We start from the raw sequence: 19,914 nt of genomic DNA, 5'->3' as shown, positions 1-19,914 counted from the left end.
AACTATGGCCCCTAGATGCTCTGTGAACTCAGAACTGAAACCATTCTTGAAGCCCACTCCTCACACGAAGATTAGACAGGACCATAAAACAAAAAACAATACACGCAAGGAACATCATGCTTCTTAGCGCGTTCAGATACATGAGACCACATGGGCAGCTCCTGTCCAAAAGCGCCATGAGAAGGCAGGGAGGGACAGGGGCTGGTCAAATGGACACAGGGAGCCTGGGTGGAACGAGGGAGTGCGCTGTCACATTGTGGGGACTGCGGCCAATGCCACAAAACAATGCATGCATAAATTTTGAGTGAAAAATTAACTTGAGCTATAAACTTTCACCTAAAGCACAATACATAAAATAAAAATGAACCCCAACAAAAAAAGAAAATGTAAAAAAAAAAAGTAAAAAAGGTGGGCAAAGGACACGAACAGACACTTCACCAGAGAAGACATCGAAGCAACCAACAAATACATAAAGAAATGCCTGTGATCATTAGTCATTAAAAACAAAAACAGAGATGCAAATCAAAACTACAATGAGATGTCATATCTCATGTCTGCAAAAATGTCAATGATCAAAAGAACAGAAATCAACAAATGCTGGTGAGGATGTGGGTAGACTGGAACTCTCATACAGTGCTGGTAGGATTGTAAAATGGTACAACCACTGTGGAAAACAGTATGGCACTGTCTTAAAAAGTTAGAAATAGAGATACCTTATGATCCAGCAATCCCACTCCTAGGTAAATATATCCTAAAAAAATAAGAGCCATGACACAAAGTAGACATATGCACATCCACGTTCATCGTGGTGTTATTCACAATAGCAAAAGATGGAAACAACCTAAGTGCCCATCAACAGATGAACGGAAAAACAAACTATGGCACATACACACAATGGAATACTATGCAATGTTAAAGAATAACAATGAATCTGAGAAACATCTCATGACATGGATGAACACGGAGGACATTATGCTGAGAAAAATAAGTCAATCAGAAAAGGACAAATATTGTATAAGATCACTATTATAAAACATCAAGAAAACGTTTACACATAGAAAGAAGCATTCTTTGATGGTTACCAGGGATGGGAAAGGGAGGGAAGAAAAATCACTAACTAGATAGTAGACACTTATTAACTTAGGTGAAGGAAAAGGAATACACAATAAGGGGATGTCTGCACAAGACAAAGGCAAAAGAAGATGCTGGCAAGAACTCAAAAGTAAAAGGCAACAACAGTAAATACTATTACATACACAATCCTGTAATAACAGTGATAACACATAACAATTTAAGAGTGAACACATAAGTAGATACATAAGCTGAACAGGTATGGGATGGCATATGGGAATATACCCATGAGCATATATAGGTTTGGCAGAGGATATTTCTACATATGTATTTGTATGTGCTGCAAATATATCTATCTATATAGTAGAGCACACAGGGCACAAAGTTATGAAACCTTCTTAGCCATAACCAAACACTTTGAGGGACTGGGTCACTGGGCTTGAGGATTTAGGACCATGGTCTCGGGGAACAACTAGGTCAACTCGCATGACACAGTCCATAAAGTCTGTGGTCTTAAAAACTTGTGAGTGGCCATCTAAGATACAACTACTGTTCTTTTCCTGTCTGTGGCAAAGAAGAGTGAAGAAAATCAAAGACTCGAGAAAATAATTAGTCCAAAGAAATAATGGACCACACAAACCACAACCTCCAATAGCCTGAGACCAGAAGAACTACATGGTGCCCGGCTACCACTACCAACTGCTCTGATTAAGATCACAACAGAAGGTTCTGGACAGAGTGGGAGAAAAATGTACAACAAAATTCAAATTCATAAAAAAGATCAGACTTACTAGTCTGATAGAGACTGGTGGAACCCCCAAGCCTATGTCCCTTAGACACCCTTCAAACCTGGAAGAGAACTCACTCCCAACATCACCTTTTAGGCAAACAATAGACAGGCCTACAAATGTGAACAATAATACCCCTGAGTAATGTGCTCCTCAGAACAATGAACCATACAAGACCAAAAGGGCAGCATTTGCCCAAAAACAAGGTTCAGAAGGCAGAAAGAAGCAGGGAAGATGGGCAAATGCAAATGGGAAACCTGGGGAAGAAGGGGGTGGAGTGCTGTCACATTGAGGGGGTAGCAATTAATGTCACAAAACAACAAAAAGTGTATAAATTGTTGAATGGGAAACTAATTTGCTCTTTCACCCAAATCACAATAAAATGTTTTTTAAAAAAAGTTTTTAATATGTCCAAGAAAACACATGACAAGAATTTCACCATCTATTTTCTATTAAAAAAAAAAAAAAAAGAATCATCAAATGAAAAATTTAATCAGAAAATATATTACTGCAATTAAGAACTCAATGATAGGTTTAACATAAAATCTTTTGGATAGGGCTGAAAAGAGAACTAGTGAGACAGAAAATAAGTGAGTGGAAATTTTCCAGATTGAAGCAAAGAGCACAAAAGGATAGAAGATAAAGATTAAACATCCACATAAATTAAAACTGTAAAAAAATAATGTGACAGAAGCAACATTTGAAAAGCTAATGGTTGAGAATTTCCCAAAAGCAATGAAACACTCAAGGCACAGGTTTAGGAAGCACTACAAATCCTAAATACAGCAGGATAAATAAAAGAAAACCACACCTAGGCTCTCACAGTTAAATTGCTAAAAATCAGAGACCAAAAGAAAATCAAAAAGCATCCAGACACATTACCTTCTAAAGGAGCAAAAATAAGACAAATTGGTGATTTCTCAACAAAAACAATGGGAGCCGAAAATTCAATGCACTGACATCTTTAAAGGGCTGAAAGGAAACAAGTGTCAAACTAGAATCCTGTACTGACAAAGTTCGCAAAAGTGAAATTGAAATAAGAATAGTTCCAAATAAACAAAAACTAAAATAATTTGTGGCCAGGAAACATGCACTGAAAGGAAAATGAAAAGTAGTTCTTAATTTTAAAGTTTCAAATAGACACTTACGTGAAAGGAATATCCTCACTCTTCCAAGAGGCTACCAAGAACATAATAAATATCTATAAATACATAAGGCCATCAAATTCCTTGTATATAGTTAAATTTCAGAGACTAACAATTACTGACGTAATACTTTTCTGGATCTCAATTATAAGCTTCATTTACTTCTCTTATGACAAGCCTCAAAGTCTTCTACAACCAAATCTGGCCTGGGATCCTGAAGTGTTCACATTAGTCCCGTCATTTCTGAATGATTACAATTTCCCCTTAATTTGTGGGGACAATAGAATATCATTTACTTAATTTTTAGTTATGAGCAGCTATGATTTCCAGTGGACTAGAAGTCATGATTACATGACTTCAATTACATGGCACGATATGTATTCCAATAGCAATTACAGGCGTGAGCATTTTCTAAGTGGTAGCAATAAATGACTCACAGAAAGGCAAACCAGACTCAAGTATGTGCATCACAGTCATTAAAATGGAAGATAATTTCTTAAAGATTAGCTTGATTAAATGGTAAAGTGTACACTGAAAAAAGAAACACATTGATAACCAGTTAAGTTCTACTACTTACTACACAGGTAGAGATTAGATATTGCTATTAACATTTGGTCACAACTTGATCTATATTAATTTAGTTACCTCAGAAGAAAACGTGTCTACAATTTATAAATAAACACTAGCTTCATATAAAGAAATTAGAAAGCTAACAGGCTGATATTTCATTCTACTGTTAACAGTCTGTAGCAATCAATACGTTTGTACTCTACCAATAACCTCCACCTAGTCTCTGTTGTAATGCTGCAGGCAGGAGTTGAGCCTTTAACAAGCAACATTATGATGTTAACTGGTCCACAAACCTAAACTCATTCCCTATACCTTGACAGGAATGTATTCTAACTTCATCAAAATACATCGTGTTAGACTTTTAAAAAATTATGAACACACAACATAATTCTAAGTATATTTAAAAATAATTTTTCCAGCTCAAGTCCAATTTAATAGTGGTATTAGAAACAACTTATTATTAAATTTTCTAATGTCTATAATGTATATAAAACTCTATCCTGGAGCATTTCTTAATTAAGATACATTACTTTTTAAATGTTTCCAAATACTGATAGAAATATGGGCACTAAATTTTAAGTAACATCAAAAGAAAAAAAATTCTAGGAAAAAAACAAAACATTGTAAAAGAATAAGAATTAAGTTAGAATTATCATCATTATAGGAGTCCCTGGGTGACGCAAATGGTTAAGCACTCAAGTACTAACCAAAAGGTCAGTGGTTTGAACCCACCCAGAGGCACCTCGGAAGAAATGCCTGGTGATCTACTTCTGAAAGTCACAGCCTTGAAAGCCCTATGGAGAGCAGTTCTACTCTGCAATACATGGGGTCGCCATGAGTGAGAATCGAACTCGACAGCAACCGGTTTGGGTTTTTTTTAATTATTATTATTATATTGTGATGGGAAAATAAAACTAACTCTGACCTGTGAATTAAACCAGACAACATGTCCATAACACATATTTATGAACTCATACAAATCTTCCAAGATTTAGAAACAAATTTGACTCCCCATTAAAAACCAAAACTAGATCTTAAAAAAGAACAAAGCTGGAGTACTTGCACTTTCCTATTTCAAATTTTAAGACAAAGCCACAGTCATCAAAAGAGTGTGGTACTGGCATAAAAATTTAGACTAATGGAATAGAAGTGAGAGTCCAGAAATAGCTACACACTTCTATGGTCAATTTATTTTCAACAAGGGCACCAAAACCATTCAATGGGGGAAAGAATGGGCTCTTCAACAAACAGTGCTGGGACATCTGTATCTCTACATGCAAAAAAAAACAGAAATTGGATCCTTACCTTATACCATATATGAAGATTAACTCAAAATGGATCAAAGACCTAAATGTAAAGGCTAAAGCTATTAAAAAAAAAAGAGAGAGAGAGAAGAAAACATATTTCTATGTTTCTTAGAAGAAAACACAGGGGTAACTCTTCATGACCTTGGATTTCACAATAGATTCTTAGATATGACACCAAAAGCACAGGCAACAAAAGAAAAAAATAACTAAATTAAATTTCCTCAAAACTAAAAATTTCATATATCAAAGGATACCATCAAGAAAGTGAAAAGACAACCTACAAAATGAGAGAAAATATTTGCAAATCGTAAGTAGGGTCACCGTGAGTGGGAATTGACTTGACAGCAACAGGTTTGGTCTTTTGTTTTGTTTTTTAATACCTGATATGGGTCTAGTACCCAGAATATATAAAGAACTCTTTTTACAACTCAACAACAAAAAAGAAAAACAAACCTATTTAAAAATGGGCAAAAGACTTGAATAGACCTTTCTCCAAACAAGATATACAATGGCCATTAAGCACATGAAAAGAAGTTTAACATAGTTATTAGGGAAATGCAAATTGAAACCACAATGAGATCACTTTACACTCACTAGGATGGCTATTATGAGAAAAATGGAAAATAACAAATGTTAGTGAGCATGTGGAGAAAATGGAACCTTCTTCCATTGCTGGTGGGAATGTAAAATGGCCCAGCCACTGTGGAAAGCAGTGTGGTGGTTCTTTAAAAAGTTAAATATAGAATTACATATGCCCCAGAGTCATAAAGCCAATTTACGGCCTACAAAATTTGCTGTCGGGCGGCCTACAAATTTGCTGTCTTGGTACCTGTTAATTCTCCTAGTTGCCCTTTCACCTAGTTTCTGACGTGGACGTTCCTATCTTGTCACCAGGCCTCTCAACAGTTGTGGTCACTCCTTGCCCCCCCGGGCATGCCCCATTATCGTTTCTTGTGATAGAAATCCATAACTATCTTATAACCCAGTCTCTCAACAGCTGCAGTTACTCATTGTCCCTCCTAGCCATCCCCCACATGGGTTTCCACGATTAAAACGTCTTCTTTTTCCAGTGCTAATACACTAGAAACTTTTAAACTGACCAATAAAACTTCAGTGTGCCATAATCACCAGCCCCCATTCTGCTTGCCATACATAAGCCCTCTCCTAGAATTCCGGCTTGTTCTGTCTTGGCTTCTCCCCAGTGCAACCTCCTATATGGCCCTGTGTCAAGTCTGTGCTACAGTTTCCTCTCCAGGACTTGTCAGTACAGGTAGTCCCCAACTTATGATGGGGTTCTAAATATGTCAGATCTGACGTAAGTCGAATACTTCATTTTTTTTTTAATTTTCATTATTATTTCCTTTTATTATTAGTATCCTCATAAACCATAACGCTGAACATCTGAGAATCATAACATCAGCAAATTACTAATGAAAAGATGTACAAAAGGCCACAAAAAACAGACGGTTTTAAGTGCAGCTCGTCCTAACTCAAATAGGTTGCAAATCAGGAATTACCTGTACCGAATTCTGTTTATTTCCTGGCCATCTTGTGTGAGTCTCGCTTTCTTGTACCACACCTGACGGACCATCCACAAGACCCACATACCCCTTTGGGTCAAACTTAAGACACTCAGGATTTCAACTACTAGATATAGACTCAAAAGAGTTGAAAACAGGTATTCAAACACATACACAAATATTCAGAGCAGCACTATTCACAATAGCTGAAGGTAGAAACAACCCAAATGTCCATCAACAAAATGTGGTAGACGCATACAAAAGAATATTATTCAGCCAAAGAGAAATGAAGTATCGATCCACGCTACAACATGGATGGACCTCAAAAATATTATGCTAAGTGAAAGAAGTCAGACATGAAAAGTCACATATTGTATGATTCCATTTATCTGAAATGTCTAGGTATGGGCGTGTCTTTTGGGGATGATAAAGTTTTAGAGGCAAAGAAAGGAGATGGTTTGTGCAACATTGTGAATATATTAAATACCACAGAATTATTTACTTTAAAATGGTTAATTTTATGCTATGTGAACATCACCTTAAGAAAAAAAAAATTAGGTCCATATACTGTATGGTTGATCATTAAGACAGTAATTAGGCTTCATCGAAATATATATCACTGAAATTATGATAAAACACACTTCGCCCACATGCCCAATATCCTGAAATTTAGTTACCACCCCAACATCCTAATAAGAAATATTTTTAAACGTTCTATCAGTCTCATTCTCAAATCCTTTAAATGAGAGTCACTGAGATTGTTTAATAGTTCAAGTAGCAGGTAAATTAAGAATACTTTTTGTTAAGCACAAAACACTATAGCCGTATGCTTCTATATGAGTTTTACAAACATTCTCAGCTTTGAGAAGAAAAAACACCCCCTAGCAAAAAACATAATACAGACTTGGTATTGTATCAGATGGAACTCTTATTATACAGCAAACACAGTTGGGTTAAATTAAAATGATTTACATGTGGTAATTTCCAATGGATGCTCTGGGAATATAAAACATATTTAATTTTCAACCACAGGCTTCACTGAAAAGGAAGTTCTGTAACTTCTGGGTAAAACCTAGAGGATTTAACATAAGCATTTATTTCTGATCCTTCCTCAAATACCACAAAAATGACAGTAAAAGAATAATTTCCTTTTTTTAAAAAAAGGACAAATCCACAAGGAAAAAGAAAACTGGAGAGATGATAGCAAAGAAGAGATATCAACAAAATGTTGGGAGAGGGCAGGCAGATGGATGAAAGTCAGGGCCTTGAGTTCCAACTTCCTTCACTTTGCTATGTACCTGCAATAACGGGAATCAACAAGAAAAATATTGAATTGCATTACAAAGCCCAGAAAAATTTAGGAATTGGAGACACTGATTATTTTTAAAGAAGGCATTTCAGGATAGGGATGAAAGCAGAAGAATTGGTTAAAAGGTTTTATGAAGACCAGTTAGATCTTCAGATCCAATTCCTTAACCCATTCCCTAGTTCCCAGAGATGGAAAGTTGACTTCTTAAAGCTAGACCTACACCTAAGTACCATTCACCACTAGAAGACATCATGGAGACTTTAGGAAAGAGCTGAGTTACAGCCTGGGGTAAAGTAAGTGCAAAGATGAGCTTGGAAATCCTGTTTTGCCAGAAAGAAGAAAATACTCAAAAAGTGATGGGACCATATCAAAAACATACATGAGTTGTTTAAAGAGGCCAGATAAGAAAAAAAATTGAGCATCAAAACAAATGGTAACAAATTAAAACCTACTGAATAAAATCAGAAATCCTGAGTCCAATATACATAAATTTAAAAATTACTAAACTGAAAGCTTAATGAGAAATGGGCTCTATTTACATAGTTTCGACGTATGTCCCCATAAAATATTTGTTAATTAGAAATGGAAAAAAGTAACTTTTCGATGGAAAAGTCTGGCAGACACCATATTAATCACGTGATCAAAGTGAACATCGTGAGTAAGAGGACAAATTAAAACTATGTCCTGCGACAGAATGCAATGAGAAGCCACAGTGTCCATGATATTCCTGTCATTCTCCTGAATATAATCATGAGGAGACACAGACAGACTCGGGCTGAGGACCTACAATCTGCAAAAGCACCAGGATATGAAAGTCAAGGAAAAACTGAGGAACTATTCCAGACTGAAGCAGCACACTAAAGAGACGTGATAAATAAATGTAACATGTAATTCTGAACTAGATCTTTTGTTAAAGGGAACGTTGTTGGGACAACTGAAAAAGCTTGAAAGAAGTCTCAAGCTTATATCTAATACACAGCAAAAGCACTGCTCAGAGGAGAATTTATAGCAATAAATACACAAACCAAAAAAGAAGTAAAGCAACACAGATTAACACTGAACAATAGAGTGCTGGGACTGGAAATTTAGTAAGACACTCATGGAGGGAGCTCCTGGGTGATGACGGCACATGCTCGGCTGCTGACCAAAAGAGTAGAGATTCAAGTCCACCCAAAGACACCGAGGAAGAAAAACCTGGTAATTTACTTCTGAAAAATCTGCCATTGAAAACCTTCCTGAGCACAGTTCTACCCAGACACGTACACGGTTGCCCTGAGTCGGAGTTGACTAGATGGCAACTGGTTTAATAAAGCATTTACATTTGGCCAGAACAGGTGGAGTCTAAGAAAGGAGGCATAAAGAATCCCGATTTAAGTTTAAATTCCAATTTGTGTTGGCTTTGTTAAATATAAAGTCCTGCCTGGGCAAGCAGCCTAGGTTTTCCAGAATAACTTCACAGATATATTATTAGGGTAAAATTAACTAGTAAATATTTAATTATTTTAGAAGAACCTCTGTATTCTGCCTACAAAAAAGAAAGGGCCAAAATCAATAGCTTCACCCTACACCTTGAACAAATAGAAAAGGAGCAGCCGAAGTCCAGTCTCCAGAAAAAAAGGAAATAATAAAGATCAGAGCAGAAATAAATGAAATAGAAAACAGAAAATCAGAATCAACAAGACTAGGAGTTAGTTCTTTGAAAGGATCAATAAAATTGACAAACCACTGGCCAAAGTGACAAAATATAAAATGAGAAGATGCAAATATCCAAAACAGAAATGAGATGGGTAAATTACAACAGAACCAACTGAGCTAAAAAAAATCATAACAAAATATTATGAAAAATTGTACTTCAACAAATTTGAAAGCTTAGAAAATATCAGCAAATTTCTAGAAACATATTGTCTACCTAAACTAATACAAATAGAGGTAGAATATTTGAATAGACCCATAACAAAAGAAGAAATTGAAGATGTCATTAAAAAACTCCCAACAAAAAAAGCCTCAGCCCAGATGGCTTCGCTAGAGAATTGCATCATTCAAAGAAGGGTTGACACCAATTTTACTCAAACTGTTCCAGAACACAGAAAAAAAGGAATACTCCCTAATTCATTCTATGAAGTCGGCATAATTAACAAATAGATTGGCTTATATAATAAACAATACCATCCATTAGTAATGTGCTCCCTATAGAAATTAACTATGAGAATAGTTAAGAGTTACCCAAAAGCAAAGATCAGAGAGCCAGGAGAGGGAGGGAAGCTAGGTCAATGGAAACAGAACAAATCCAAAGGAAATAATGAGAATGCTGACACATTGTAAAAGTTGTAACCAATGGCATGGAAAAATTTACATAAAAATTTTTACAGAGGAACCTAATTTGCTGTGTAAACTTTCACCTGAAACACCATAAAATATTATTAAAAAAAAAAAGACTAGATGGAATATATCACACGAATGCTAATTACCTGATTTTGATAGTTGTATGGTGGTTAGTAGGATAATGCTCTTGTTTACAGGAAATAGATTTTACTTGTCCACAGGAAATATTTTCTACTTTCCAATATAGGAGACACCAGCCACGTATGGAGCATTCGAAATGTGGCTCGTCTCAACTGAGATGTGCTATGTGCGTAATATACACACCAGGTTTCAAAGACTTAGTATGAAAATAGGAGGTTAAATACCTTATGTTTATATTGACTATGTATTGAAATGGCATTTGAGATATATTTGGCTAAATAAAATACTAAAATTAATTGCACTGCTTCTTTTTACTTTTTCAATGTTACTGCTAGAACTTTTAAAATTACAATGTAGCATGCACTGTATTTCTATTGGACAGCGCTGCTCGAAAGTATTTACAGTGACAGGGCAGCAGGCTGGCAACTTACTCTCAGATCAAGAAAAAAAGTTCTTTTCACTATACTTCCAGCTTTTATGTTAAGTTTGTGACTGCTTCAAAATACAGAATTGAAAAATTCAAAAAAATCCAAAAAAAAAAACTGAAAAACTCCTCTTCAGAAATGAGGACTAGAGGATACAACGGTGTCAACACAAAATGTTAAATTAATACAATAAAGTGAGTACTGAAGTAGAGGTGTGTGGAAAGGCAGCTGAGGGAGAAAGAAGAAGGGCAGCACCAGGAAGTGGCTGGCTGCTTAATGATGCAAGTCAATAAGCAGGGGAAAGAGCCAGAGTGAAATTTCACAGGGAAAAGTGTCTGAATTCATAATTGTTTATTATTAGGTTGTATTTTTAAGTGCACAGAGTGACCAGAACTGGGGTTCTTAACCTTTTTTTTGTGTGTGTGTGCCATGGTCCCTTTTGAGAGTCTAATGAAGCCAATGAATGTCTTCTCTCAAGAATTCGTTTAAATATATAAAACAAAGTAAGATGATTACAGAAGAAATCAATTACACCGAAATGCAATTATCAAAATGTTGAAAAGATGTTATATAGCAGTACCTGTGATTTCATTAAAATGTATACTTCTTTTAAAACAGTTAAGACTCATGGAGGCTCTAATAGCCATAACTGTAAAGTACAGATATGTATAAACGATATTTCAGGATATCTGAAGCAACTATAATGTGATATTAAAAGATCTGGATTTTTATTGGTGAAAAAGTCACAGATATTACTAATACTACTGTGGTTTATTGTCTATATTAGAATTCAACTAGAAGTTATTGAAAATAAAGATGTAATTCTTATTCCATTCTAATTCATGGACACTCTGAATCCATGAATCTCTTGAGGGTGAAGGGGAAGTGGCCCAGGGACTAGGCCTAGGTTTAGAACAAAAAATTAAAATTTAAAAGGTTTCTTAAATATCAGTGCAACAACCGTTCATCTGTTTACTCATTTTCATTATTGCTTAGCAAGCACTTTGAGAAGTTGAGAATGCAGGTGATCACTTGTCTAAATTATCACGTTTATGAAGAACAGTCTCCATTAATGTTTCGCTGCACTTAAAACTGCACACTGATACGTGTAATGGTGCATGCCAATAAACTAACAAATCTGAAGATGAGTCAATACCTAACAGCAAAAATCATAAACCAAAACCAAAACCAAACCCACTGCCATCGAGTCGATTCTGACTCACAGCGACCCTCCATGACAAAGTAGAACTGCCCCATAGTTTCCAAGGAGCACCTGGTGGATTCCAACTGCTGACCTTTTGGTTAGCAGCCGTAGCTCTTAACCATTACACCACCAGAGTTTCCAAAAATCATAAAGGTTCTATATAATGGGACTATTCTTACCCATATATGCCAGTCTATAAAATGCTAAGCTCTGATATTATGATTAAGAATTATGACACTGAATCATCTCTGAACCTGTAATGGATCAAATTTTATGTATACTGAACTTTAGGAGAAAAAGACTGCCTACTTAGAAGAACATCTGGCAGATGCAGTTAAATGATCAAAGGGATGATAAATTAGCTGTTTCAAACACGTGTAACTAGGTTACTGAACAGCCATCTGATGTATGTAGACATCAACAAATTTCTTTTGAAATATGAATCCTGACTCTAAACTCTCTTAATTTAGATATTACCTGATACAAGTGTTAAATTACTCACACCGAATATTTCTGGGCTAAAAGTCCCACTCATGCAGGGTTGCTATGAGTCAGGATTGACTTGACAGCAATGGGTTTTTTCTTTGGCTAGGTTAAAAGTAATAGGAATTGAAATTGCTAAAAGCAACATTCAAAATATAAGGATAACTCATTAAAATCTCATTCAAAAATCAACGCTAGAAGAATGAAGAATAGACCAAAGCTTATTATTGGTCACCAGGGGTAGAAGGGAGGGGAAAAGACGGAGCCGTTGCTCAAGGTGCACTGAGTTTCTGTGAATGGTGGTGGAGTAATTTGGCAAAGGATAGTGGTGGTGATGGCCAGACAATACGATGAACGTACCCAATGTCACTGAGTTGTACTTGTGAAAACTGCTGAACTGGCAAATGTTTTATTGTGTATATACATATATACACACACCATAAGAATTAAAAAAAAAAAAAAAAAGAACCAAGAATATTATCACAATTTGAAGCAAATATTAGATGTGCAAACTTAATTACATCAATTCTAAAAATGCTCTTGGCTGTCAAAATCTCAGTGCCTTTCCTCTGCTTAGCTATTTTAATGAATTCTAACAGCTACAACTTAATAAAAGAATACAACAAATTTATCCTACCTAGTTACTTTGCAGCTCGATTCAATCAAGTCATTTTCGAAGTCAAGAAGGCTGGAAGGCAGATTATATTCCAGTGGGGATGTCAGTCTTTTCAAACGTAATAAACCAACACAAAATTTTGCTCCCATCTCTTCCAATTCACGAGTACCAATTTGTAAACCCTAGAAATAAAGCAATATTACACATACAACTAGAAAGTGTGTGGTCCTTTGGCTGCACCACATTATATACTAAAAGAAATTGATAACTATATTAATAAAATAAAAATTTTGGTGCTTTCTATGTAACTAGGATTCAACAAGCACAATTTCTTAACAATGTAAGATTATTCTAGGTCACAAAGGAAACAAACTATACTAAAAGGCCTTTCCTAAAAAGTCTATTCTCATTCCCTATAATGCAAACTATTTTCGCCAACACTCTTGGAAGAAAAAAAATAGATGAAGATTTTGTGATAATACTGCTCCTGGAGTTCTTACATGAAACTGTATTTTTTTTTTTATGTTTTTATATGTATACTTGAATTACCTTATAGATATTTTTATTGTATGATAAAAGAAACTGTAAGTAAAAAATAAACAAAAAGGCTATAAATACTCATAGTTCAAAAAAAAAAGAATCAAACAAATACAAGTCAATGAGGTAATAGTAAAATAAGTAACTGTGTTCCATGTCAATTGAGACTAAAGCAAAAAAAAAATTTTACCAAATCCCCTTACCCATTTTTTAACCAACAGCTTCCCAATAAATAATAGTATGTTGTTGCTGTTGTTGTTAGGTGCCATCAAGTAGATTTTCAGTTCTTATTGACCCCAGGACAGAACTGCCTCATAGAGCTTTCTAGCCTGTAATCTTCATGGGAGCAGATAGCCAGGTCTTTTCTCCAGTGGTGCCACTGGTGGGGTTTCGAACCACCATCCTTTCGGTTAGCAGCCAACATTGCACCACCAGGGCCCCTATGGCACATCCCAAATATCCTAGGAGATGCTACCTGTTTATTACAACATTCATTTGCCTTGTTAATTTAAAAGCTTTTGAAAGTGTATGCCTATTTCTGAATTAGTTTAGAAAATAAAAATAAAGAATATTTATAGCCTAAAATTCAGTAACATGAAAATATTCTTGAGGGTGAAAGAGAACTGCTTCTTAAAATACTATTAGACTCACACAGCTTATTAGCATTAACTAGTTCTAGTTTGAAAAGTATATATTAAGATAAAAGCCTTGAATTTTAGACATAAAAAACTTGTTCAGTAAGACACACTTTTCTTCATAAGAGTTTTAAATCAATGTATACTCAACTAAATCATATAAAATAAATGAGTATCAGGTATCCATTTTTTAGTTTAAAGATTAAAAAGGGCCCTGGTGGCGCAGCGGTGAAGAGCTCAGCTGCTAACCAAAAGGCCGGCAGTTCGAATCCACCAACTGCTCCTTGGAAACCCTATGGGGCAGTTCTAGTCTGTCCTTTAAGGTCGCTATGAGTGGGAATCAACTCAATGGCAACAGGTTAAAGATCAAAAACAAAAGTAACTTTTTAGAAAACCAGTCGAATATTTTATGTTTCAAAATATATTTTACCTGATTTTAAAAATTTGGTTTCTTCCATGACCAAGCAAATTTATCAAAACACAAATAGAATATTTTAAAAATCCAGTGACGTCTATCAGTGGAATCTACATACAATAACAAAGCACTACTATTTTAAACGCTACAGATGACCTGAAGGGGCATTCAAGCCCCAACCTCCCTGACGACCATATTTTTAGGCAAATATCACTGGTGCTCTCTATTTTTCTGGTCAACAGCGCCCTCCCCCCACCCACCCACAAGGTATTTTCCTAAGTACACCATGCCATTTTTTTTTAACATGTTGCTGTTAAAAAATCAGCATAGGGTGCTTACAAAAATACAAAAATGTAGAATGAACACGTTATTTGCGTAAAAGCACGGTACTCCTTTCCCTACTGCCCAAAGGCTAGTTTCACAGACTCTGATGCTTTAAGTCGTCTTCTCCTAACTGCATAAATTGCCTCTTTAAGAAGTTTGTTTCCACCACCCCGCCCCCACCCCCGTAGGAGCCACCTAATGTTCTTAAACAAAAGTGATTCTCAAGTTTTTTTCTCATTCCATACACTGTGGGATATAAGACCCTTGGTCAAAGTTGTCCACTAGAGCAATGATTAGGGGACAGGGTGGGAAGCTGGGGTGGTACTCATGCTGCATCCTGTCTCTCACCACCGTCTGCCCCTGGTAAACCAGAAGTCACTGTTCTACGATATCTGGAGAGAGGTCTATAGATACCACACTTTGAAGAATACCATAATGTGGTCAACTTAAAATTTAGGCAACAGTCACTCAAAACAAAGTCCTATCAAACTGGTCCCAAAAGTTTGAACGTTAATTACAAAATCTATACAACTTTCTTTTAGCTTACTACAGACTGAAAAAGTCATTATTTAGACTTAAAATCTCAGACACCAACTGTAATACGTTTACATTTTTCGTACTAACCAATTAGATTTTTAACTCTTTCCAAATATAAAGTTACAACTATTTTTTTAGTTGTAACTATTTTTATGTAAGGTATATAAAAATCAGTATTAGATTCAGTATCCTTTTTCCCCATGCCAACCAAACAAGCAAAGAGAACAAAATGAGTGGAATAATTAGTATGACACCTGAAAATTTTTACATGGCAAGGCAAGAAAAATACATATTCAGGTTTACTCAATGCTTATCAAAGGTCCAATTCATTGCCCACGAAGTTCTCAGTCTTTAAAAAATTCAAAATCAGTTAATGTTTCATTAGTCTTTAAGTTCAGAAGTAAAGTTTAAACTCTGGTTGCTTACAATAAAAGCACATGGCACCAAGAAGAGCAGTTTTAGTAAAGAAAAAAATTTAGCGAAGGGATATGCATTTCAAAGTCATACATACAAAAATCTAAACGTAGCAAAACAGTGCTTTACAAGTGTTTTTTTAATGCATAAATACTTGCATCCAATATATAAAATATTTTTTTAATTTCATTAATAAGGCACTACTTGCACAGTTATTATATACTAACCAGTATTTAAATGTGTACAGTAACAAGCTTTCTAGAAAATTATAAATGTAAATAGGTTCAAATAACCAAGGATTCCACAGGACCTTAAGCAAGCTGTTTAGTTTAGTGAACAAAATAGCCTGTTTGAGAACTGCATAAAACCAAACCCAGTGCCGTCGAGTTGATTCCGACTCACAGCGACCCTATAGGACAGAGCAGAACTGCCCCGTAGTTTTCAAGGAGCGCCTGGCGGATTCGAACTGCCAACCCTTTGGTTAGCAGCCGTAGCACTTAACCACTACACCACCAGGGTTTCTTAGGACTGCATATGACTCCATTATTGCAAATTACATGTAACTCAGGATAACAAACGTATCATTCAGTATATACTTGAAAACTGCTATAGAAAATACGGACGCAAAGTCTTGCGATGCTTTACCTTATATCTCCCCTGATCACAGCCACACAAAGTACTCTCCATGGTATAGCTTCTTTGTACTCCTATTTCCCTCCAGACTACCACACGCGCTGTTGATTCTTTAGATTTTTCCACCACGAAGCTACAGCTGCTCATGCAAAATGCTGGGGCAATATGGCTCAGTATCTTAGGCAAAGTCTGTAAAAATAAGAATAATAAAGTCAATCAAGAAGGTTCTTTTTTTTAAAAAAATAATGTGATTAGAGCAAGGCCACGTGGATCTTCCTGCTACGTCCTCTGCTATTCAAAACACTAAATGATCCTCTTGCTAATTTAGAATTTTCTGCTAGAAATAGTTGGAACGCTCCCAAACCATAGTTTGAAAATAAAGCTGCAGCTTTAACTTCAAGAAAAAGCACAGATCCAGTGATAAGATTTCACATTTAAAAAGGCATAAATAATATCAGCTTGACATGGGGGTGACATCAACATATGTGAAACCACCGTTATAAGTTATCAGTCCAGTGTTATTGTTAATAAGTCAAATTCTGCTAGAGTCTATGTTGTGTTGTGTTGTATGCCACTGTGTTGATTTCAACTCACAGGGACCCTACACTTCTTTATAATAATGCCGCCAACAATGGGCACAGGATCACATTGATAATAAAAGGCTGAAGTAGAAATTTTTGCTTCTAGACAGGACAGACCATCTTACAGAAGACCAAAACTCTTGCTGAGACCCAGAAAGGCCAGATGTATCTGTTTCCTATTGCTGCTGGAGTAAGTTACCTCAAACTTAATGGTGCCCCCTAATGCTAACGTCTTATATAACCACAGTACAATTATCAGAACAAAATTTAACATTGATTTAGTTCTATTAGCTGAACTACAGACCTCATTCAAATTTCACCAGTTTTTCTACAAACGTCACTTTTCTGTTTCAGGATCCTATCCAAAATCTCACATTGCATTTAGTTACTATTTCTGCTTAGTCCCCTGCAGTCTGTAAAACAGTTCCTTAGTCTTTCCTCATCTCTTGTGATCTTAACACTTTTGAAAAGTACCGACCAGTTATTTTGTCAAATGTCCTTCAATTTATATGCCGTAATTTTTTTGTATCTTCTACCAAAACATAAAAATTGTACTAACAGGACAAAGGATTACTATGATATATCATCAAAAACATACAGCAATGTAAATACATTAATCATCATTTCCCAAACCATCTGCAAACAAGGGTTCCATGGTGTAGGAGGTAGAAATGTTTGCCAAAGACATCCATGTTTTAGTCACCAGAACCCACAAACATGCTACTGTACATGGTAAAGGGGGCTTCAGAGATGGGATTAAGTTAAAGATTTTGTTATGGGGAATCCTGGCCCAGTGAAATCGCAAGGAACTTATAAGAAAAAGAGAAAGGCAGAAGGGTGAAAGAGATGACGTGATGATGAAAGCAGAAGTCAGAGTGCTGTGACTGCTGGCTGGAAGGGGACCACGAACCAAGGAACGCGGGCGGCTTCCAGAAGGTGGAAAAGGCAACGAAACAAATTCCCTCCCCCAGGCCCTCCAAAAGGAACGCCGCTCTGCATACACCTTGATCTTGACCCAGTTAGAACGCACCAGGCTTCTGGTCTACAGAGCTGTGAGGAAATACGTGTTATCATTGTCAGGCACTAAATTTGTTACAGCTGCAAAAGGGAACTAACACACAGTCATAAAATTATGAGAAAACCTGGGCACTATCTCCCTTACCACCTCACCCCACACACACACATCCTGACAACCCCAGAAATATAAAGTGCTCATTAGCATGTGAAGAGCCCGAGATGGCCTAGAGACAAGAAATGAGGGTAACTGTATATCATGCAATGACCTAGACATACCTGACCACGAAGCATTTCGGTTTTTTTGTTGTTGTTTTTTTTTAGGGGGGGGTGGGGCGAGGTAGATGGCAAAACACCTATCAACATCTTGAGAAATGCACTTTGGGAAAAACTTCACTGTTATTTTGTCTAACCTAAGGGATCATTTTACATTTCCTTTCACAACAAAATCAGGAGCGTTAACAAAATAAAGAAATTTGGGATGAGAAAATAAATGAAGATACTTGAGACCAAGGATAGTCTGATTAATTTCATTCATTACAGGAGGAAGAATATGCCTTGTATTTCTCTTCCCACATGTCTGCCTATCATTCATCCATCTACCCATCTATCAAATATTTATTGAGCAGTTGGTGGTGCAAACGGTTAAGTGCTTGGCTGCTAACTGAAAGGTTGGAGGTTCAGGTCCACCCAGAGGGGCCTTGGAAGAAAGACCTGGCAATCTACTTCTAAAAGGTCACAGCCATTGAAAACCCTATGGAGTGTAGTTCTACTCTATACACGGGGTCACCATGAGTCAGAATTGAATCTACAGGCAATTGGTTTTATGATAAGGTACTATGCTACATAATAGCAGTGTTCAGAAAAGTGAGCAAACAGGCTTGCTAGCCATGTGGAGCTCACTATCTCCTATAAAGAAAAACATTATTAATCAAATAACACAAAAAAATTAAAATCATGACTATTAAGTGATGTAAAGGAGAGAAAATCTTGCAAAAGTATAATCTGATTTCATTTCAGGGGGTTATATGAGTATTCCCTGAGGAGTGGTGACTGACCGGAAATATGACAAATGAACAGAAACGACTAGGTAAAGGAATGGTGGTAGTGGTGGTGGCCTGGACAGACAACAGCACGTGTACAGGATCTTCATGTCTGCTCTTCTGTCTAGCTTTCTCCTATTCTCTGGGGCTCTCCCTATTCTCACTTACACTGTTTGAGTCTGAACTAAATATTCTCCATTTCTTTTCTACATCCCTGAGCTCTGCAAATTTATTTTCTTCATTTAATGTAGACTAACCTAATATGACTCCAAACTCCTGAAGATCATGTGGCAGTAACATTTGTTAAAAGCTGACGCATTGGGCATTTTACATGCATTCTTAGGCTCTGCCTTGACTTTCATTCTGGGCTTTGTCTCTGTCTTAGGTTTACTTTCTAACGTCTTTCCCTTTCTCAACAGTACTCCTTTGTTTTGCTGAAGCATATCTTCTAGTAGCTCTCAGAGAAATGTTATATGGAAGGTAAATTTCTTCAGACTTTCTAAGTCTGAAAACATTTTTTTTTTAACATTTTATTGTGCTTTAAGTGAAAGTTTACATAGCAAATTAGTTTCCCATTCAACAATTCATATACCAACTGTTCCATGACATTGGTTGCTATCCCTGCAATATGTCAGTACTCCCCCATTTCCACCCTGGCTTCCTGGATTGCATCCCCCCAGTTTCCCTGCCACTCCTTGCCTTCTTATCTTTGCTTTTGGGCAAATGTTGTGGGTCTGGTCTCCTATAGTTGATTGTTCTAAAGAGCACATTCCTCACAGGTGTTACTGTTTATTTTATAAGTCAATCTTTTATTTGGCTGAAAGGTGACCTCTGGGAGTGGCTTCAGTTCCAAGTTAAAAGGGTGCCTTAAGCCAAGAGT

At 36.3% G+C, this 19,914-nt stretch overlaps 1 protein-coding gene across 12 annotated transcripts in view; it reads right to left on the bottom strand.

Moving 5' to 3' along the window:
* Nucleotides 1-19,914, bottom strand: part of AGTPBP1 (ATP/GTP binding carboxypeptidase 1) — a 195,495-nt gene that overhangs the window by 19,580 nt on the left and 156,001 nt on the right. For 10 of the 12 annotated variants that reach the window (XM_023544716.2, XM_023544714.2, XM_064291168.1 and 7 more), the window contains 2 exons: nt 16,409-16,585; nt 12,923-13,083 (listed from right to left, as the gene is read on the bottom strand). In XM_023544716.2, the coding sequence (XP_023400484.1) occupies nt 12,923-13,083; nt 16,409-16,585 (338 nt within the window). Of the gene's footprint in view, nt 1-10,178; nt 10,336-12,922; nt 13,084-16,408; nt 16,586-19,914 lie in introns of those variants that run through there. The other 2 variants (XM_064291167.1, XM_064291170.1) reach the window with 2 other exon arrangements.

The sequence above is a fragment of the Loxodonta africana genome, chromosome 9 (genome assembly GCF_030014295.1).
Source record: "Loxodonta africana isolate mLoxAfr1 chromosome 9, mLoxAfr1.hap2, whole genome shotgun sequence".
Lineage (NCBI taxonomy): Eukaryota > Metazoa > Chordata > Mammalia > Proboscidea > Elephantidae > Loxodonta > Loxodonta africana.
This window is presented reverse-complemented; position numbering and strand designations above follow the sequence as displayed.